Source organism: Diabrotica virgifera, chromosome 2 (assembly GCF_917563875.1).
Source record: "Diabrotica virgifera virgifera chromosome 2, PGI_DIABVI_V3a".
Taxonomy (NCBI): Eukaryota; Metazoa; Arthropoda; class Insecta; order Coleoptera; family Chrysomelidae; genus Diabrotica; species Diabrotica virgifera.
The window spans coordinates 2177736-2202046 of record NC_065444.1 but is presented as its reverse complement, the minus strand read 5'-3'; the positions used below and the strand labels follow the sequence as shown (position 1 = coordinate 2202046).

At 32.0% G+C, this 24311-nt stretch overlaps 1 protein-coding gene across 2 annotated transcripts in view; it reads left to right on the top strand.

The window, feature by feature from the left end:
* The first annotated feature begins 57 nt into the window (after positions 1–57).
* LOC126879940 (stimulator of interferon genes protein homolog) overlaps positions 58–24311 on the top strand; it is a 91602-nt gene continuing 67348 nt past the window's right edge. For both annotated transcript variants that reach the window (XM_050643315.1, XM_050643316.1), the window contains exon 1: positions 58–348. In XM_050643315.1, coding sequence (XP_050499272.1) covers positions 322–348 — 27 coding nt within the window. In that variant the 5' untranslated portion in view covers positions 58–321. The remainder of the gene's footprint in view (positions 349–24311) is intronic.

The window sequence follows — 24311 nt, the reverse complement described above, 5'->3', positions numbered from 1 at the left end:
TTTTAATATGCGGATATGCGGTAAAGTCTAGAGTAGACACTTTTCTTTTCTTTCTCACTTAGGGAGAAATTTGATATCTATACCAAAGTGCGTGAGATCGGCTGTTGAGTGTATCCATAAATTATTATAAGATAAACATAGAAGTTTTTAAACTTGTTATGAAATAGGTCTCCCTGCCTCAAGGTTATATCTTATATCCCTAAAGTGGTTTGAGTTGAGTTGATACAATGCGTTTTGCTGAAGTTTGAATCTTCCATCCAGATCGAAGATCGAATTCAGTTTTATTGAGATAGTATAAGTGGGTGGAAGCAGGAAGCTGAGATGTCTGAAAGAGTAAATTACAAAAGGGTAAGTAAAACATGTACCATTTTAAATATATTCATTATAAAGAAACAAGTTTTACATATGAATAATAATTAATATTTCAATAAACAAATACCAATAATTAGGTACAAAGCAGTAGTAGTAAGTAGGTATGTATGTAGAGAATTTATTCTAAATAAGTACTTATCTACTTCCTTAAAAATTTAGGATTAAGGGGGTAGGCGCAAAATTTCGGCTCCAATGCTTTTCAATTGCATTAATTTTTTTCGAATCCTGAGAAAACTAGGTAGTAAGTATTTTTGAAAAATTTAAACGCGAGAGTAAAAGATTAAGTTATTACCGAATATCATTATTACCGAAAGTCCCTGAAAACTTCTATAATGTTTATTTTAATAAGTTACTACAGAAGTGAAAATTTAGTGTGATTTTTAATTGCAAATATTTCATTCAAAAAAACTTTTTATTTATTTTAAGGGACTTTCGGCCCTCGGTAATAACGTAATCTTTCATTATATGCATTTAAAATTTTCAAAAATACTTATTAGTTTCCTCGGGATTCGAAAAAATGAATACATTTAAAACACATTGAAAATTTTGATAGGCGACATTTTGCGCCTTTCTCCTTAAGGGCATAGGCGCAAAATGTCGCCTGCCAAAATCTTCAATGTGTTTTAAAGGTACCTATTTTTTTCGAATCCTGTGAAAACATTTATAAGTATTTTTGAAAAATTTAAAAGCAGAGTGAAAGATTGTATTATTACCGAGGGCCGAAAGTCTCTGAAAAGTTCCATAATGTTTATTTTAATAAGTTAGAGGGGTGAAAAAAAAAGAGAAAATTTAGTGTGATTTTTAATTTCAAATATTTCATTCAAAAGAAACTTTTTGTTTATTCTAAGGTCTAATTAGACCTTAGAATAGACTTTCGGCCCCCGGTAATTATGTACATTCCGCGTTTAAAATTTTCAAAAATATTTATTGGTTTTCTCAGGATTCCAAAAAAATGAATTCATTTAAACAGCATTGGACCAAGATTTTGCGCCTACCCCCTTTGATGTAAGTAGGCATTCACATTAAGTAGTGTTTCAAAATAAATGGATATATTTTTTTCTTTTGTCCAATCATTTTTGCACTTTTTTATGATGAAAAAACAGGATTCTAAAAGTTTCAGCCCTTAAAAAATTTTTTTACTCCAAAACACGCGGTATTTTTAGTTTTTTTGACTAAAAGAAATAAAAAATTCATATTCTGCGTATTTGAGTGCCTTTATTTTTCCCCAATTTTGTTCTCTTTATATAGGATGTCCCAAAAGTAGTGGGGCGGTCGAATATTTCCCGAAATGAACATCGCATCGAAAAACTGAAAACTACATTTAATATTTTTCAAAAATCTATCGAATGACACCAATCACCACCCTGCACTTCACCCCCTGGAAGTTTGGGTGGGGGTAACTTTAAAATCTTAAATAGGAATCCCCATTATTTTATTGCAGATTTGGATTCCTTGCATAAAAATAAGCAACTTTTGTTCGTGACATTTTTTCGACTTATGGATAGATGCGCTATAATCGGGAAAAACGATTTATCTTGATACCCTATAGGCCCTAGGTAAATTATAGAAACGGTCTAATATCTCCAAAAATACACTTCCAAAAGAAAAAACCAAAAAGCACATGTTTAATATTTTTCAAAAACCTATTGAATGACACCAAAGACCAAACACTACCCTGCACTTCCAAACTCTAAGGGTGGGGCCGTGGGGCGAGGGTAATTTTGAAATCTTAAATAAGGACCCCCATTTTTTATTGCAGATTTATATTCCTCATGAAAAAACAAGTAACATTTATTCGAGACATTTTTTCGAATTCTGGATAGATGGAGCTATAATCGGAATAATACGATTTATTAGCGCCATCTGTCGACAATTCTAAAAATGTCTCCAAAAATTGTTAATTACTTTTTCATGAGAAATCAAAATCTGCAATAAAACATGGCGGTTCTTATTTAAGATTTTAAAGTTACCCCCACCCTACCTCCAGGGGGTGGAGTAGCGTGTCGTGTTTGATGTCATTCGATAGGTGTTTGAAAAATATTAAAAACGTGTTTTTTGGTTTGTCATTTGGAAGTGTATTTCTCGAGATATTAGAATGTTTCTACAACTTACCCAAGGTATCACGATAAATCGTTTGTTCCCATTATATCACCTTCTTCTTCTTCTTCTTATGGCATCATAGCCCTGGATGGGTCTTTGCCTGTCTGGCAGTTTCCTTCCATTCAAATCTCTCTTGGGCCCTTCAAGCACCATATAGAATAGCACCATTATAGCACCATATTTCCACAATTCGAAAAAATGTATCAAATAAAAGTTGCTTATTTTTATGTGAAGAATTAAAATCTGCTAAAAATGGGGATTCCTATTTAAGATTTTAAAGTTACCACCCCCACCCCGCCTCCAGCGGGTGGAATGAGAATACATTAAGTTTTTCGATTTGATGTTCATTTCGCAAAATTTATAGAAACTTTTTTTTATAGAATTTATAGAAATTTTTTTTGTGAAACTTTGTCACACATATTTCCTTAATCGCTCAAATCGTCAGATTTTTGAAATATACACTGTTCTTCATAAACTTAACTTAGTTACCTCGTCTTAATCGGAAGTTTTCGAGTTTTTCTAAAGATTTTTACGGACTGTCCCCAACGCACACCACTGTTTTAAGGGTCCAGATATTTTATAGGGTACAGGGTACAAGGTTTCTCCCCATGTGATTTTCTCGCGCTCGAGTAACGCGCAAAATCCCTGCTTGGGCTCCGCTACCATCAGTGGCGTAACAAACCCCGTCGGGGCCCCCTCGCAGAATATTAAATGGGGCCCCTTTAAAAACTTACTAAATGCGACTTGTGTAACAAAAACTGCACTGTTTATAAAAATAAATGTTTATAAAAACTTATATTTTTGATCTTTATTGGTATAGAATAAAATAGAACAAAAATTGAGAGCGTAGGCGCAAAATTTCGTGCCGATGCTTTTTAAATTCATTTTTTTCGAATCCTGAGAAAACTAGTAAGTATTTTTGAAAAATTTAAACGCAGAATGAAAAATTACATATGAACCCTGAAAACTTCTATAATGTTTAATTTAATAAGTTGCAGGGGAAAAAAGAGAATGTTAATATGCTATTTAATTTCAAATATCCCATTCAAAAGAAACTTTTTGTTTGTTCTAAGTAACTTTCAGCCCTCGGTAATAATGTAATCTTTCTTTCTGCGTTTAAACTTTTCAAAAATTTTATTAGTTTTCTCAGGATTAAAAAAAATGAATGCATTTAAAAAGCATTAGTCCGAAATTTTGCGCCTACACTCTTTAAATTATTACATTATTACATAAAATTATTCTATGAGATGAACAACTTTCTTTGTGCACTACTATCAGCGAATATATCTACAATTATTTTATTAATATCTATCTGATGGGCAACTTCGTTTTCAATACTTATAAGCGCTAGAGAAGATAACCGTGCTTCTGACATTGTACTACGAAGATATGGTTTTATTAATTTAACTTTAGAAATATATCTCTCTGAACCAGCGGTCATAACAAGTAAAGTTGAAAACAAGGTGTACGCATGACACACTTCTGGTACGCAAACGCAAGATGCAAGAGCTAGTGCAATGAAAGTCTATAAGAATAATTTTGGCTGCATCATAAATTAAGTTCGCTGATTCCAACTGGGTCCTTAATGATTTTCTAACAAATTTCTGTTGCTCCAAAAACTCATTACTTAAATCTGACGGGTACCTACACAGCAACTAATTTACTGGCAACTGCAAAAACTTCTGAATCCGATTTGAAAAGATATCCACTTCTATGACGTAAGACTTTAAAATTGTTGTTCACTTTGTACATACTTATAAATCCAGCTTGAATTTGTTCAATGACTACATCGAGATTTCCGAAAAACACGCCTACTCTATAATATTATATTTCTTCAGGGTTTGAGATGCGTTAATTATGTAATAATTTATCAAAATATTTCTTCTCTACCAAACCTTTTGATTTAAAAGTACAGGAAAAGTCACAATTAGTAGCAAAATCTTTGGATTCTTGCAAAATGACGTATCGTTTTGCCTAAAGATTTGACAAAAATTCCTTAGAGTTATGTAAAAGTACTACTATTTTGCACTGGCGAAGCGTCCATGTAACCACTGTTACCATTGATAACAGTTAAAAATCTTGCAAATAAATATTTTATGACGATGAATAATTCCATTTATCTATATTTTTACCAATAGAAATATTATTATAGGTATTATGTGTTAATAGTACCTAATTCAGTAAATAGCCAACTACTCTTAGACACACGAAAATATTGGCGAGTTTATATGACTCAGTTGCACTTTATTATATTCTGTTACCAGTTTCATTTGTGGTTGGCTAGTGTCTGAAAATTTTGAAGGAGCGACGGGCGTAAGCGCGCTGTGTATATTAGTAGGGCTGTTACCAGATTTAAATTTGGTTACAGTACCTATAAAAAGTGTGCGTGCAGTTCACCATGGATGAGTGTCGCTGCGTAATCGATCAACTACTTGAAAAGTAATTCTGATTAAAAAAAAATGAGATTATTGAAAATGAAAGAACTATTTTAAACAATTTAAAAAAGGAATCAAAAAAAGTAGTTCGATATTTTAAATTTAGTTGGTACAGTGAAAATCCTTGGTTATGTGGTTGCAAGAAAAATAGACTGTATTGTTGGTCATGTCTTGTGGTTTCTACAGAAAAATTGGTGGACCAGGTTCACGATTTAAATAGTTTTAGAGTTTTAAAAAAGAGACATGAAATTTCTCCGTTACCTACATGCAAGATGTATACCCAATTTGATTCAGTTTGGCAAAACAAGAATCGAAAGTTCTCTTAACCAAGCTTTTAAAGCAAATATTGCTAAACATAATGAGTTTGTTAAAAAAATAGATAGGTATATCCTTAGCTCACTTATAATAGATACCGTATGTTTTTTGGCCAAACAAGAATTAGCGTTTCGTGGTCATTTTGAGGGCGACGGCTCTGACATTCGAGGCAATTACAGGGAATCGTTAACATTAATTGCCAAAAAAAGAAAAAAAATATGCCAACATCTAGAAACATCAACTGTTTTTTCGAGAGTTTCAAGTGATATAAGTACAAAATGATATTATTGAAGCTATATATATATATATATATATATATATATACATTTAGCCATATCTTCATTTTGTTAAATAAGATTTTTTGCATCTGGTTTTGGTAACACTTTAGAAAAAGTCACGCGTCGCCACTGCTATTTTGTAAAATAGATGCGAAGACATATTCAAACTGTTCCATTTTACTTTTTTAATTATTTTTTGTCATTCTCTAGTCGCGATCTGTGGTAGTTAGATAATATTATTTTAGACAGTGTTTTTAAAATTTTCATGTAGTTCTGTTTTACACCAAGCAGAGTTTGAAATCTGGATGCCCACCTAGTTACCGATAACGTTTTTAGAGTAAGCGATTTTGGTTGGACGTTTTTCTGCATTCTTTGGTAAATCGAATCGAGGGAAGTTTTTGAAGATTTCCAGGCACTGCTTAAAAACGTTGCGTATGCATGCGTGAAATAATATATCTCAAACATATTTTTACATATATAATAGACGACAAGATGATATATTGGGGCCCCCCGCAAGCTTCATGCTGCGGGGGCCTCTGCTACGCCCCTGGCTACCATTACTTATTTATCAGCTAATTGAGAATTGAACTAATATTTTTGCTCTTTTGATATTCGATTTGATAAATCTTAGGACCCGGATAGCTCAGGCGGTAGGATGTCTGACTTTCACGCAGATAGGCCGGGGTTCGAAACCCAGCGCCGGCGAGAACATTTAGACATTTTTGTCTATAGGCCCCAGGTCGACTCAGCCTGAATATAATTAGTACCTTGGGTAAAATCAGGGGTAATAATAGGCGGTTGAAGCGTAGCACTGGCCCTATTACCTTCCTTGTATACCGTAGGCCCTAGATATTATAATCTCGTAAAATCCCCGCTTCGGCTCCCCCGCTATAGGGTATACCACCATCATAACCATTACTTATTTATCAGATAATTGGGAATTGCACTATACTCTGGGCTAATTAGCAAAATACAAGGAAAAGTTATTTACCAGCAATTTTATTGCTGGAATCGAATCTTATGATTATATCTCGGATTATATATATTAATAATATAGGCATGTATGCAAAGTCCGCCGATAGTGTGTTACTTTTTATATAAACAAAATGGCGCCCCAAAATAGAGTTTTTTTCAATTTTTTACTCTATAACTCCAAAGATTTTAACTTTACGCCAAAAACACCCAAATAAAAATTCACGGTAATTAAATTCTGCATAGAGACGTGTTTTTCCCGATTTACTTCGACGAAAATTTTCCCCGGAAAATGCGGGTTTTGCCAACAAAATCTTTAATTTTCAACTAAAATTTTGATAAGTAATTGTTTATCAATAATAATTAAATAACTTGGTAATATAAAAGCTGTTTTTGTATAGATTATAATTCCAGAAGCCGATGGAAATTGAATGAACAGTTTAGCAACAATTGAATTGTTAATTAAAAATTTACGGTCGCTATAATAAGCACAATAATTATGATACATAAGAATAATTATGGTTTTTGTATAAAAGACACTGTACCTATTTAATGTACTTTACAGAATTAAAATTGAACAATTCAGCGGCCTCAGGAATATTTTAAAATTATAATCAATTTTTTGGCTTATAAACAAATAGAATATCTCGGAAAATATTAAATTAAATTAAATAATGAAAACGGTATTGGAAAAAAAGCGACAGGACGCTTCTTTTAAAAGAAAAAACGTTTAATTGTGATGAGTGGTTCCTGAGATACCACCGGTCAAAGTTGACCGGCATTTACGGCAAAGATATAAACAATAGGCTCATAATTTTCGAACCATCACCTTTTTATTTTTGTCGTCTTTCTCCACGCCAATTTTTATATCTTTAAAACACTCATAACATATATTATTATAATAAAAACTATCGATGTTACGAGTGAAAATTGCCAAAAATAGCAAAATTCCAATCAAAAATTAGGTTGAGAGAAAATGTAATCTCAAAGTTCAAAATCGGTATACGTTAAAAAAAGAATGTGTGTGTACTTTGTACGCACGTAAGAAGTTATACTTCTATTATATAATTTCAAAGAAATAAATATACTTAACAGGTTATTTGTATTTTATTTAAATATTAAACTAATTTTCTTACCTACCACTTTTAAAAATTTTTTATTTAAACGATACTAAAAATTAAAAAAAAAAAGAATATGAATCGTCCGGGATTTGAACCCGGGACCTCTCGATCTCCGGTCACACGCTCTCCCACTGAGCTATATTCCCTTCGCTTTGACAGGTTACAAGATTTCTCATACATACTGACAAATTTAATAGAACAAGTGAAGTGTACAAAAATACTTTAAATATACTTTCTATTATTATAAAATATCTTCTTCCCGAGGAAGACAAATCCAAAGACACAAAAATTATAATAAATAATACATTTACTAAAAACACTAATATATCCTCTTAATGACTTATTTGCGCTGATAGCGCTGATACATACATATCTTGAAAGATTAGCAACGAACTACATACTGTGTGTGTGCGCATGCGCCCGGTATTATAAAATTTCACTCTCGGTCGTAAAGAAGTATAACTTCAAAAATGCATTTTCTCGGCTTCCCATGGAGCAATTTTCTTCATTCTTTTTTTGTTCCCAAGTAACTCGAGAAGAGCCATCTAACTAACGCATTATTAAATGTCAAACTTGCTTTTGTTTTGTTATAATAGATTGATTTATTTATAAGAAAAGAAAATTACATATTTTTTCCAGTTGTAGACTTTTTTTAGATAAACTTACTAGAAGTGTACCTTTTAACGTTAAAAACACAGATATTCTCATTTGTAAGCTGTATAATTATTTATATAATTATTTAAACTATATAATTATTTAATCTTTATTTAACAAATTAAAAATTTTTGTTATAATAAATAGATTAATTTATTATAACAAAATAAAAGCAACTTTGACATTTAATAATGCGTTAATTAGATGGCTCTACTCGAGTTACTAGGGAACAAAAAAAGAATGAAGAAAATTGCTTCATGGGAAGCCGAGATAATGCATTTTTTTAACGTATACCGATTTTGAACTTTGAGATTACATTTTCTCCAACCTAATTTTTGATTGGAATTTTGCTATTTTTGGAAGTTTTTATTATAATAATATACGTTATGAGTATTTTAAAGATATGAAAATTGGTGTGGAGAAAGAGCACCGAAATAAAAAGGTGATGGTTCGAAAATTATGATACTATTGTTTATATCTTTGGCGTAAATGCCGGTCAACTTTGACCGGTTGTATCCAGGAACCACTCATCACAATTAAACGTTTTTTATTTTGAAAGAAGCGCCCTGCCGTTTTTTTTCCAATACCGTTTTTATGATTTAATTTAATATTTTCCGAGATATTCTATTTGTTTATAAGCCAACAAATTGTTTATAATTTTAAACTATTCCTGAGGCCGCTTAAATAGTCCAATTTCAATTCTGTAAAGTATATTAGATAGACACAGTCTAAGAACACCCAAATGTGTCTTTTTATACAAAAATCATTGTTATTCTTATGTATCATATCTATGTATTGTGGTTATTACAGCGACCGTAAATTTGTAATTAATTGTTGCTAAACTGTTCATTTAATTTCCATCGGCTTCTGGAATTATAATCTACACGAAAAGAGATTTTATATTGAGAAGTTATTTAATTATTGATAAACAATTACTTATCTAAAATTTTAGTTAAAAATTAAAGATTTTGTTGGAAAACCCCGCATTTTCCGGGGGAAATTTTCGTCGAAGTAAATCGGGAAAAACACGTCTCTATACAGAATTTAATTACGGTGAATTTTTATTTGAGTGTTTTTGGGTAAAGTTAAAATCTTTGGAGTTATAGAGCAAAAATTGAAAAAACACGATTTTCGGGCACCATTTTGTTTATAAAAAAAGTAGCACACTATCTGCGGACTTTGCATACCTATATTATTAATATATACAATCATAAGATTCGATTCCATCAATAAAATTGCTGGTAAATAACTTTTCCCAAAAATGACCTATTCTCCGATAGGCGATAATCTGCCCAGACTACTAATATTTTTGCTCTTTTGATATTTGATAATTCTTATGTTCATTGGAATATTTAGTATGTGTGTGTATTATATGTATATCCAATACTGCTCCATTTTACTTTATCGTACTACATACGCAGTATGAGTATAATAGATAAAGTTATAGGATCGTGCAAAAAAATTTTTTTCAGATTTTACTTTTTTTCGACGATTTGAGTCCCCCTAAGTCTAAAATGCATATAAAAAAAAACATGTCGGAAGTATGTACGTACGTGTGTCGCCACCGCCCAGCAAAAACTACTGGACCGATTTCGATGAAATTCGGTATGAGTAAGTTTAAGAGAATTTTGTCAAGAAACTAAGCTTTTGAAAAAAACCTCTCAAAGGGGGGCCGAAATAGAGGGATTATTTGGGGCCCTTTTTGAAAATTTTGACCGAAACGAATGAAATTTAACTTAAAGTTAGCTCATCGACAGGTAAATAGAAATACGGAATTTAACATTTCCAAATCCAAAATGGCGGCCAGCATGGCCGACCGCCCACCCGATACATTTCCCTACCAATCTAAAAACTTGTTTAAGATAAATTTAATTTGAAAAAACATTTATATAGCCTAAAGATGTGGCTATAGCAAGAATATTATCGTTTTTCAGAAAAAGTTATGGGTTGCCTATATTTAAGGGGTCAAAATTTTACATAAGTTTGAACTATATTTTCTCAAAAATAACTCCAAGGAATTTGTTTATTTTTTGACATATTTTTGACATCCTATTGTTAAATTGAATAACATTAGTCAGATTTCTTAACTCCTCATAGGAGGGGAGTTATGAATTTTTTAATAAAAAATATTCGAGTGCCCGTAACTTCCTCTGTAATAGCAACTAAAATTTAAAATTTGGCACACATATATAGTACTTTATTATCTATTAGCACAATAAATTTTACCCACAATATGGCTTCCGGTTGAACCGAAAATGAAATAAAAATCTTAATTTTTTAGATACACCCTGTATATTTTTACACATTTTGAAAGAATGTAAAATTACCTTTCCAATGACATAAAACTCGTTGCTGTAACTCAAAAACTCGAAAAGTTACAGAAAATTTAAATTTTGCTAGAATCTTGTGTGTGTCCCCTCTCACGCGATCATAGCAGAGCATTATTATAGGACAGTCAATGAGGGTATTTGGCTCCGTTCCATCCTACTACATCGATGTACTTGATATTTTCACAGTAAGTAGGGAATAGCTCAAGAAACAAAATCTACCCTATATACTATGGCGCTTTTTATCTTGGGGCAATTCCCACCCCTTCAAGGGGGTGGAAAATTTGTTGGTCAAAATAAGCATGGAAGTGGCTAGAGAACCTATTTTTAAGCAAAAACTGATCTATACTTTTTTTCGAGAACTCAATACTTTTTGAGTTATGCGTAGTTGAAAATTGGCCATTTTCATTCAAAAATGACACGTTTTCGGACGGTTTTTTGTGAATACCTTAAAAACTATGCATCAAACTAAAAACACTATATAAAAATTTTTTTAGATTATAAATAAAAAAGAGATTCGTTCCTTCGTAGATTTTCTATTTATAATACAAAAAGAGATATGGTAGGTAAAAAGAGTTTGTTTTTTGGTGCATGCTCAAAGTGCTCATGCTTTTGTAGTGTTTGAAAAGGCCTTTAAAATGAGCACCGTTAAATGTCGGTTACATTCAAACTAAGCGAGATATGGTGCAAAAAAAGATATGACTAATGTACTTTAAGGAAAAATGATAAGTACATACATTTAACCCCTCATTCACCAGAATTTAAATGCATTGTTTTTCTTTTGAAATACCTCTTAATATAGTGTTATTCTACTTTCAAAAAGTTGGACGGGTGAAAAAAATAAGATCAAATTATAGGGCGCATTTTTAAATTTTCTTAAAATTCTTTCTTTTGCTCCATGCAATTCGAAAATAAAAATGTTTTATCCCCGAGAAGTGGTGGGAACCGCCCCCATGATAAAAGCGGCATAGTATATAGTATATAGTATATAGGATAGACTTTGAATTAGGAGATTGGGCTACTCCCAAAATTTCATTACAATCCATGCAGTAAAATGCAAATATTGTAAACTATTAATTTCTCAGAAAAATGAAGTAATTTGAAATGAAAGTATGACTAATATTCTATTGATTTATGCAATAATCTATAGTGTGTCCCCGAACATTTTCTCAAATGCAGGAATGAATGATGCGTAGAACCATAAAATATTTTCAAGTATACAAGGTGTTTCTAAAATATCAAAATAAGGAGTAACTTTGTTATTTTTATAGAATGCCAGTATCTAGTACGATAACGATAATAGATCGGTACGATAAAGTTCTCGGGCGGCCCTTCCGTCCAGCGTTTTTTATTTCAATATTATTTTATATAATCTTTTATCAATAATCTTTTATCAATAAATATTCCCAGCTCTATAATGAATTTTATCTCCACAAAATGCTGTGTTGCCACAAAATGCTGTGTTGCTGAATTCTGAATTTTTATCTGTGTATACTTACTATAAAAAGATAAGTAAAGTAAAGGGCCCAGAGCACGCCGAGCACGCCAACTAGAATTCTATTTTGCTGACGTCACAAAATAGAATTTCATAATGGGAGAATCGACCGTTGCTAGGCAACGTAACGTCACTAAAATAGAATTCTATTTGGCGTGCTCCCACAGCAGTGGTACCTCGACATACGAGGGTAATTTGTTCCCTAACCTTGCTCGTATGTCAAAAGCAATTTAACCCATTGAAATTAACTGAAACGTCGTTAATCCGTTCCAGTCCCAAAAAAACCTCCTCAGTATATACCTAGTTACTTGTACACCTTGCTCATGTTTTTCAATGATATCACGTTTTAATTCAATCGACATCATCTTCTTCTTCGAACCCATGTTTATAAATAAAACTAAATATGAAACAACTTTATCAAAAATACTTCGAAAACAAGCAAAGCCGACAGATTGAGGTCTAGGGTCTAGGTCTATACTAAAAATTTACACAGTGTAAATTACACAAAGTTCGAGAGTGCAATATGGTTGCGATGGGAACGCGGACGGAATACGAATTTTTGTTGGATTTAATTTACAATCTCTATTTAATTTGTCTGTTCAAGTAATAGTCACGTACAGACCCGTAAAATGATCTTTATGGCGGGCCATAAAGATCATTTAAAATATGGCGGGCCATAAAATAAAACTACGTTTTATTTTATAATACAAGTTATAAATCGGTAAATTACATAGTCAAAAAGAAGCATGAATTTTAATAAACAGCGGTTCCTCGTATCTCAAAGGGCCTAGCCGGGTAAGATGGTGAAAAGTGCCCCCAGCTCGATATAAATTCCATATGGGCCACTTTTTAGCACATATAGAGGAACTCACTTTCTGAAATTTTTAGCCCCCTAGGTGGTCACGTGACCCCCCTAGAGCCTAATTAGGCATTTTATGTTTTTATTTTTTATCTCAGCCGCATCAAGAGCTAGCCAAAAACTTTATTTAAAAAAGTTGTAAGTTTCAAGAAGATCTATACGAAAATTTTTTTTTTTATTTTTTGGCGGGAAATTCGAATTTTTAGAACAATTTTAAACATTTAAATAACTCTGAAAAAAAAAACTAAGACACTCGTTTTTACGAAAATCAATTATAATATGTATTTTTGCACAATCTTTCACGCTGAATTTTTTCAGATTTTTAAAATTGGTGAAACGTACCTTTAAAAATAAAAAACCGCGTTTTTTTCGGTTTTTTTTTTCGTTTTTTGATACAATTTTATACATATTTTTCAAAAAAGGTAACACTGTCACTAGAATAGGTAAAACCTGAAAAATAATTGGGGTTTGCTTAATAAAAATTTTTTGTAACGCCATCGATTTTCAAGATACAGGGCGTTGAAGAAAATAAAATTTTACACATTTTTTACGATTTTGCTGAAACTACTGGCAACATTGTAATAAAACTTGGCGGGATTTAAGAGGTAGTTATTGTGCATGTTTTGACATACAATTAAGGATTTGATATTCATCATTGGCGCGCATAGGGGTAATGGTCTGAACTTTTTAAAGAATAAAGATAGTACGCCACTGACATATTTCAAATTAACAATAGTTTTTGAATTTCTCGTTCAATTTGTGACAAAAAATGTATCTTCTTATTTTTTCATCGGACGCGCCATTTTTATTCAAAAAATAAAAGATCTTAACCCTTACAAATTATTCGAACTTCTAGTACTTTCTACATCTACATAATAACATCCATTATTATCAAAATTAATTCGAATACTTTGGAAGCGTTAAGATATTTTATTTTTTGCAGCAAAACAGCGCGTCGTATGAAAAAATGAGAAGATAGATTTTTTATTGAAAATTGAACGAGGAATTCAAAAATGATTGTTAATTTGAAATATGTCAGTGGCGTACTATCTTTTTTTCTTTGAAAAGTTCAGACCATTACCCCTATGCGCGCCAATGATGAATATCAAATCCTTAGTTGTATGTCAAAACATGCACAATAACTACCTCTTAAAACCCGCCAAGTTTTATTACAATGTTGCCAGTAGTTTCGGCAAAATCGTAAAAAGTATGTAAAATTTTGTTTTCTTCAACGCCCTGTATCTTGAAAATGGATATCGTTACAAACAATTTTTATTAAGCAAACCCCAATTATTTTTCAGTTTTTTACCTATTCTAGTGACGGTGTTAAATTTTTTGAAAAATATGTATAAAATTGTATCAAAAAACGAAAAAAAAAAACCGAAAAAATGCGGTTTTTTATTTTTAAAGGTACGTTTCACCAATTTTAAAAATCTGAAAAAATTAAGGGTGAAAGATTATTCAAAAATACACATTATAATTAATTTTCGTAAAAACGAGTGTCTTAGTTTTTTTTTCAGAGGTATTTAAAAGTTTAAAATTGTTCTAAAAATTCGAATTTCCCGCCAAAAAAATAAAAAAAATTTTTTTCATCTAGACCTTTTTGAAACTTACAACTTTTTTAAATAAAGTTTTTGGCTAGCTCTTGATGCGGCTGAGAGAAAAAATAAAAACATAAAAAGCCTAATTAGGCTCTAGGGGGGTCACGTGACCACATAGGGGGTTAAAAATTTCAGAAAGTGAGTTCCTCTATATGTGCTAAAAAGTGGCCTATATGGAATTTAAATTGGGTTGGGGGCACTTTTCACCATCTTACCCGGCTAGGCCCTTTTGCTCTAATCTCAAAGCAAAACATAGCTAGCTCGGCGGCTCGTATCTCAAAACACTCGTATATTAGGGCGCTCTACCACTGTATGTATGTACTTTTATCAAATAAATTTTTAACAGATGAATTAATTATCTCATCACAAAATGCTGCTCTTGCATCTTTATATGGAGACACTAAGGCCGCTTACACACGAACCCCTTTTTGAAGTCGAAGTCGGCAGCAAAAAGTCGAGCGTTTGTGGTTGTCTGTCGCCACTTGAAATCGTCATTATTTAACAACAGTGCAAAACGCATTTCCTTTTTACACGGGCGTTTTCTCGACTGCACTACAACTTCTGTCGTCGGTTGACGTCTCTCCCGTAGGCTAACTTCTCAATAATTGTAGCGATTCTCTTTTCAACATGAAACGCCGGTAGCAGCGACAAAAAGTACAAGAGTGTTTGTTGATTTTGAAAGCAGTGTTGACAAAAATGGAGCCGTTCGACACAAACACTTTCATTGCTGCAGTTTTCAAAAGTGATTCATATAGCAACAGAAATGCAAAGGCAAAATCTTGACTGTTCAAACTTTGAACGGTCATGGTCATAGACAATCGGATACACCCAAAATTTACGTCCTTTCCTTTTTGTCTGCGCTTTCGAAGGAGCAAGAAAAGCAATGTTTCTTCGTTCGAATTCGTAATAATTAAACTGCTTGTACAGACTACATTTTGTCGCCGTTGTTAACTACAAAAAGCAGTCGATCAGAACCACAGCAAACCCCGATACTGCTGATAAGCCATCGCCTTTTTGCTGTCGACTTCGACTTCAAATAGTGGTTCGTCTGTAAGCGGCCTATATCCATTCCATTTGCCCATTTTACAATTTTTTACTTACTAGTAGTGTAGGAAACAGAGGTTGAACCTCGCAAAATGGACACCAGTTCTGTTTTATTTATTTTTCTGGTATATCAAGGGGTGCTTATTATGAGACTAAATTTTCTTAAAAAAAATCGCCCCGGAACCCCCATTTTCATCCCTTTAAAGGGGGTAATTTGTGGTTTTTGCGAAACGTAGCCAGCCTTCCTGTACGTTTTGCAAAAAATTTACTTAATAATAAAATGAAGAGGACTATATTTCCTACTAATTATTTCCGGACAGCATATGTCTATCACCCACCGGTTAGCGTGAGCGGCGCCCCAAAGTTGACAAGTTTTTAAAAAATATGTTTTTAAAAAAATATTTTTCCCTAACTGTAATGGAAATCAAGAAGAAACCCGCTGGCAATTGATCACAAATAAGTGGCTGATTTTTTGGTATAGGTTTCATTTAAGGGCAATTGCCCATTTTTTAATTGCAAGGTGTTACATTAAAAAAACCCCTTTTTATACCATCTGAACCGCTTATGCTAGAGTAAAAAACCTTTCAGTGATTACCCATGTAGAAGCATTATTTACAAATTTGTATAATGCACCTCCATATTTTCCCCGGAACCACCCCCAAAAAAAGGAGAATTAATAAGGAAAATAATCAAAAAAAAAGTTTTTTCGCCACCACTGTGGCTTTAGGGTGCAAAGAAAGTAACATATTCATAGGTCATAATATGTAGCAGATATGTTCTTTTATTTTTCTAAGTACGTTATCAATAAAATGAATAGGTGACGAAACAAATAACAAAAACTGGAGCCCGCCAAAGCATTTCTGAGGTTTATTGCGCCACTGTGCCGTAACGGTTACTTATACGAAAAAAATGCATAGGACCTTATTTGTAGAGAAAATAGTGGTCTTTAATTCTGTATAAGTTTTGTTTCAAAAAAATGCATAGGTATGTAATGAGAAAATCGTAAAAACATGCTCGCCAAGGGATAGGGGTAGTTTCTGCAGTTTATTTTCAAGGACAGGAGAAAAAATTTTTTTTCAACCTATGTTTCCTACACTAGTATAGTTATTGCTTCGTATACAATCTTTTCCTAAAATACTGGTATTGATCTCTAATAGTACTTTTTTTAATGTTCTGGTAATTTTTTTATAATTATTTTCTTTGTATTTGGTGCTTATTTTATTTATATATTATAAAACAGACGATGAGGTCCTCAAAGTTCTACAGTTCTACTGTTCTCTTTATTTTTTTTATATTCTTCTTTAGCAGCCCCTTTTGACCTAGTCCTGGTCGTCCTGGACATAGTCCCTCCTGTGTTTTACATATTTGCCTGTATTGAGCTATCTGTGCCAGTTTCCTTTTGCCTTTTCTTTAATGTCGTGTATCCATTTTTGATCCATTTTGAGGTCTTTCTATAAGTACTTCGTTTATTTGCACTTCGTCGGCATTGTATTATTCTCTTTGCCCACTTCAGAAGTAAATAAGAGAATAAATGAAAGTACTCGACTGATTTTTTTTTATTTAAAATCTGAGAAGATTTCTATTTAACATTAATTTAATAATTTTTACCAGAAATTCAAGAACGTTAAGTTTCCGATCCTTCGGATCCTTCTGATCTTCTACCAACACAAAAGTAAACTAACAGGCAGGCCAATCCAACTGCAGCAAGTCCTGCTAGTAACATTGCTGTAGATATTGATGATTTCTCTTCTTCCACTGACTTGAGACATTTTGCTGGGAGAGCCATTTTAATAACTTGAGATCTGTTTTTAGTTATTTACTAAACATGAAATTTTATAAAATTTTACATATACATATATATTTTACATGACATTGACATATTTTTCCAAAATAATATCCATCAATGCTTCTCTTCTTCTTTTTCTTTTTTTATACAACCTTCTGTTCTTCTGTGTGTCTTCTTGCGAACAGACTCTGTCTGTTTTTCAATGAGCCTCCAATAAGTTGTTCCATCATTTTCGTGGTCTTCCCACTGATCGTCTTCCTATTGGTATCCTATCTCTCGCCGTTCTTACTACTCTATTTGTTGTCATTCGGCTTATGTGGTCATTCCATTCTATTCTTCTGTTTCTTACCCAGTTATTAATGTTGTCCACCTTGCATCTCCGTTGTATATCTGTACTTCTAGCGTCTAGCTCTATCCCACAGTGTCTTGTCATCGATTTTTCGAAGGGTTGTCATCTCTGCTGTTTCGAGCAATCTTTTTGTTCTCTTTGTAGGCAATTGATTATGTATTTTAGAAAGGAACTACAACGTTAACAGGGTTTTATTGTTTCAAATAGTCAATGGACCTCTATATTTGAAAAAACCATTTAAAGAGTGCCACCATTTAAATGGGTGCGTTTTTGAGAAAGGGGTGAATTAGTCCCTAGGCACAGGGCGAATTAGAGTGAGTTCTATGCACATTTAGTGCAAACACGTCTGTAGGAAAATTGTTCCAGGTTAAATTTACTATCGAAATATCACATTTTATAGTCAAAAACATGTTTTTTTACAAAAATATTATTGTGTTTTCAATTTATCAATCAAAGGCAAAATGAAAATTAAATTAATTTTTTTTTAAAATAACGCGGGCACATAAATTTGATACACCCTGTATATTGATCTGTAAATATTTATTAGAATTTAGTTTGGATGTAAGTTGATTTCTCTTTTAATGAGCTTTCCGATGAACCATTAAAGACTTTTGTGAATAATTAAAGTGAAAAGGACGATGTATTTAGTTTTAAAATGGAAAAAGATTGTTTATTACGGGAATTATAAAATCTACAGGTAGAGGTAATTATCATTTTCTAGAAAAATGGTTTAAAAGAAAGTTTGGAATTTTAATATCTTTGTTTCAACCCGAGTAAATATTGTAGACTTCCCCGAAAGTAATTAGGATGGTCGGAATAATTTTGAAAGAATGATTGTTTGTTTATCGAATGGAAAAGAGAAATGTTTCTGATTCTTGGCAATTTGGAAGGGGAAAAGTGGTTTGAATGATTGAGTGAGTTTAAAAAAGAAGGCATTATGTTTTTGGCATCGCTGAGGAGCAGTTCGACGTTTTCGTGGATAAGTAGTTAGCAAATACCAGTGGTTGTTTGATAGTGGAGAATAGTGCTGAAAAGTGGAACGAGAGACAGATCAAATTGAGACGAAATACCAATTTGATTCTATATTATTGTGAGAAGGAGAGCAGATAATTTTTGGAGTTTGTGTGAATCGAGTACTGGTCAAAAGAGGCTTTGGCTCGTTGGAGAATTGGTGCTGGTATGCTGATAGTTTTGAAGCTGGAGAACGGAGAGGGCTTTGATGAGTAGCCTTTAACATAGTCAACGAGGGAGAGCTGTTTTGGGTCACGAGAAGACATCAGAGTGAGTGAAGCAAAAGGTCAGTCAATTTATGTGAAAGATATTTTTATGTTCGGAAACTAAAATTTTGAGAAAAAAGCGTAGGAATTAAAATTCCAATATTTCAAAAAGTAAATAGGAAGTATAGCTAATCTTGCGAATACATAATTTGGTTTTGTTTATTTTTTTATACCAAAGTCATCGGGAACAAACCGATAAATTGTTTTTTTTTTAACTAGAATAAATTTAAGTGGTAGAAATTTCATTCGGACATCTGTGTCCACAGGTTTTAGATTTGATAGATTTTTAGAGTTTTGATTTTGATAAATAAAAGACAATTCTGTATGTTTATTTTATATTTTGCTTTATTTCTTTTTCTTATTTTACCCCGATTAGGATCAACTAAGAGATACTGAACCCACGAGAGAAGATAAGTATAACGTAAGATTATTTAGACATTTTTTTAAGATTATAAAAAGGCACCCTGAGATTTTTTATTGATTTTTTATGTATGATTTCCGACAATTAAATAATTAATCAGATAAATAATAATTAATATAAAATTAATAAGAAGCAGATCATAACAATATATCTAAAGAAAAGCAAGAATAAAACATGAAAGATAGCAATTTTGTTTTTTGCCCCATAAATTTTTTCCATGGGGATATAGGTATAGGCATTGCTTCACAGAAAAAAAAACTTTCATCCTTCCTCTTTAAACTGGCGTTTGGTAGAAGTCCCTGTGATCTATAATTTCCAAAATATGATTTTTCAAATTTCGCCACTCACAGCGATTTTGGAATATTTTCCTTGTTACTTTGCAAACATTGTTCTGTAACTTATTTACGCATCTCTAGGTATACGCAATGGTACATTTAGTAGAAAGAGAGGTCAATTACCTTTAAAATATTCTGTCGTAGAAGGCCGTATGGCTATATTTAAGCAAGATATGGTTTTTCAAAATTTTATACTTTTAATGATTTTTGATATATTTTACGATTATTTTTAAATTTCTCATTATAACTTTTTTTATTGTATATTTGGGTATATACATTGTGTAATAAAAAGGAAAGCTCATTTTCTTTACTTTAAAACGGTATACTGTAAAAAAATTCTAGGACTATTTTTAAACAAGATATGCTTTGTCAAAGTGTGACATAATATACACATGCAATAGTTGGAACCATATGGAAAACTTTTTTAGTATTAATTTTATGAAAAAAAGTTATTCTTATAAAATGCTCTGCATAGTCTTAAACCTAAAATGCAATCATCAGATATAAAATTTTATTAATAGTGTACGAAGTGTGTTAAAAAATATGAATTTGCTCAGGAGTAAAGTACCTTTATATTTCACAATATCGAAAAGTGTTATTAAAAAAAATTATTTGGAATTAAAAATTATATTATAATATGTAATTAGGTATATTCTTCCAATTGAAAAAGAAAATAAAAAAATTTAAATTTTTTTCAAATTACGGATACTCTTGGATATCAATACACCATTCTAAAGTAAAGAAAATATGTTGTTTTCTATTATACAATGTATATCCCTAAATGTACAAGAAAAAAAGTCATAATGAGAAATTTAAAAAATAATCATAACAAAATCAAAAATCATTAAAAATATAAAAGCTTGAAACAGCAGAACTTGCTTCAAAATAGTCAAGCAACCTTATGCAATAGACCATTTTAAAGGTAATTGACTCCTCTTTCTAATAAATGTACCATTCCATATACCTAGAAATGCGTAAAAAAAGTTACAGAACAATATTTGCGAAATAATGGGGAAAATGGCCCAAAAATGCTGTAAGCGGCGAATTTTGAAAAATCCTATTTCGGAAAATATAAATTCTAGAGACTTCTATTAAACGTCATTTTAAAGAGATAGAATGTAAGTTATTTTTGCTAAAGCAATGTCTATACCTATATCCCCGTGGAAAAAAGTTATGAAGCAAAAAACAAAATTTCTCTCTTTCGTGTTGTTTTTTTGCTTTTCTTTTGAATATATTTTTGTAAATAAAAATATTTTTGACTTTAAAATGTAATATTTCGATTGTAAATTTATCCTGAAACAATTTTCCTGTAGACGTCTTTGTACCAAAAGTGCATAACAATCACTCTAATTCACCCTGTGCCTAGGGACTAATTCACCCATTTCTCAAAAACGCACCCATTAAAATGGTAGCACTCCGCGGTTTTTTCAAATTTAGAGGTCCGTTGAATATATGAGATAATAAAATCCCATTAACGTTGTAGTTCCTTTTAGCTCTCTTATTTTGAACATAATTAATAGCCTATCGTGTAAGGTAGTGTTTCTGTTTCTTATGTCATTATTGATCTGATCTATTTTGTAAATTCTGCCTTTCTTTTCTTTTTCGATATTTTTATTCCTCCATATTGTGTCATGCAGGCAACCTGCGGCTCTGTTTGCTCTATTCACTTGATCTTCCACTTCTGTTTCGAGCGTTCCGTAGCTAGATAGTGTGATGCCTAGCCTAGATACTTCCATGACTTGTTTTATCAACTGAGCCTCCAGCTCTAATTTACATCTTATTGGATTTTTTGTCTTTTTTATTTTGTCTTTTTTGAGGAAATTAACATATTAAGTTTTCTGGCGATTATATTAAGTTAATACAATATACGTTGTAAATTATCTTAACTTTGAGAGATTAGTATTGCGTCGTCTGTATATCAGATTATGTTAAGTTGTTTTTCTCCCATTTGGTTTCGTGTTTTAGTTCTTACTTTTTATTATTTCATCCATGATCTGGTTGAACAATAAGGGTCTCAGAGAATCCCCTGTTTTATCTCATTTCCAGCTTCAATTGGGTCAGTTAGTTCATCTTCTACTTTTAATTTTATTGTGTTGTTCTGGTAGATGTTTTCGATTGTTTTAATTATTTCTGGAGATACCTCGCTTGAGTGTAACAAATGGATAACATCCTTTAGTTTGACCCTGTCAAATACCATCTTGCGGTCCACGAAACATAAATATGCCGGTTTGTTGTATTCTAATGATTTCTTTTGAACTTGCTCATTATAAATATAGCATCGGTGCATGATCTACACCCGACCTAAAACCTTGTTTTTCTTCTGCTAATGTTAAAAATAACTTCCTTATCGTAAAATCGTTAAGCATCATCAAATTATATAACTAAACATAGAAAAAAATGAACACAAAGATACGTATCCATACGTAAGTGGGTGCTCGATGCTCGGTGTAGCAGCTCCACATAGTGGATACGTTGGTGCTCGCCGCTCACTCTCTTCGATTCAACCGGTTTTCGGTTTATATGTAGGGGAATGCAGTATCCATTTGAGCAGCTACATCGAGCAAGGAGCATTCACATATGAATACGTACCTTAAAGTTTCAGTTCCGTTTAAAGCAATATAACCAAAATTTTATGAAAGTCAAATATTGCATTTGTAAATGCCTGACCAAAATAAAGCATGTGCACACACCCACTATTTACGACTATCGATATCGACAAACAGGGCAGGGCGATAAGAGGATAAGATTGACTCAGCTAAATAAGTTGAAAAATGTTGTATTACTACTTACTCATGTTACAACAAGCCCCCTTGTTCCCTGATATCAATTTTTTCTGAATATTGATCTTTCTTCTGTAGATTATCACAATACATATTTTACTCTCATTTACTAAATTAACATTTTAGTTGCTTGTTGAGTCTTGCGTAACCAGGGGGATATAATCCCCCACCCATTGGGATGTACTTTGAGTTCTATACGCTTAACACCATACCCCCGAGGCTCCAGTAGTTGTAACCCCCCCTTTAGGATCATCCTGGTTACGCCGTTGTGTTCAGTGGACAGAACATTATAAAAAAATGTTGTTCTGAAGCTATTTCCTTGTGGCATTTTTATAATTATAACGATTTAGATGGGAAATAAGCCTCAATTAAATGTGAAAAAAATAATTTGATTAACGTTTCGACGCCCAAATCGGGTATCTTTGTCAAAATACAAAATACTACTTATTCTAAAAGAAAATTCATTTCTATTGATAGATAATTTATAATATATTGATTTTTCATCATACCATGTCTATCAACTACCACTATTAGACAAGGAGATTCGTTATCAGCAACTCTGTTAAACCATTATATTATGCCAGCGTCCCATTTATAGGACACTGACTTTTACTTTTGAAATAAAAATTTTATTAGATCATAAAAGATAAAGATGAAGATGAATAAAATTTTTATTTTATTTTTAAAAATTTTATTTTTTTTCTCAGCCATTAAAATTTGTTTAAATTTAAAGAAAAAATTTACCCTGTATATTGAAAGCTATAGTAAACTGAATAATACATTTTGTTTGATTATGTTACTTTACACTCATTCAATAAAAAATCATAAACATTGGACAAAGTTTGCCTTGTCTAGATTTACACAGTCATGTAATAATAAAAGTTTTATTTCGGCACTTTTTTATCAATGATTTCATAAAATACTTTAAGAACAAAAAAGTTAGAGTAGGAGAACATTTTGAAGAAGTCGAAAAATTTAAAATTTGGGAATATTAATAACAAACAACGGAGAAAGGGAAACAGCAATCAAAGAACGGATAATTACAGCAAATAAGATCTACCATGCAATTAAATATAGCTAAAAAATAAATTATGGAGCAAGAAATCGAAAATGAAGGTAGGTATACAAAACAATAATTCGATCAATGATGATGTATGCAGCCGAAACCCTTAGCATGACAAAAAACAAGAGGAAAACCTTAAAATACAAGAAATAAAAATACTAAGAGCAATATTAGAACCAATAAAATAAAAAAAAAATTAAGGAAGATATAGTGTGTAAAGTAACAAAGAGCAAAATGGCTAGGACATACTTATTATTATAATATGGAGATCAGAATCATCTACAGACAAATGCCAGACGAATGGAGAAGCAGTATATTAGTACCTTCTACAAAAACAAGGGAGGCATACAACAATGTACAAACTACAGGGCTACAAAACTACTTAGCCACACCATGAAAATATGGGAGAGAGTAATTGATAGACGGATACGTGAAGAAACCGAAATATCCGATAATCAATTTGGCTTTATGCAGGGCAGATCAACAACAGATGCAATTTTCATTGTAAGGCAACTGATAAAAAAATACAGGAATAAAGAGACCAACGCTCATATGGTATTCATTGATCTTGAGAAAGCATATGATAGAGTTCCTCGAAAGATTCTGTGGTGGGCACTCAATAAGAAAGGAGTCCCTGGCGAATATGTAAGATTGTGAGAGATATGTATGAGGGAGTAACGACTAGTGTTAGGACAGGTGTGGGAGAAACTGATAAATTTCAGGTGAA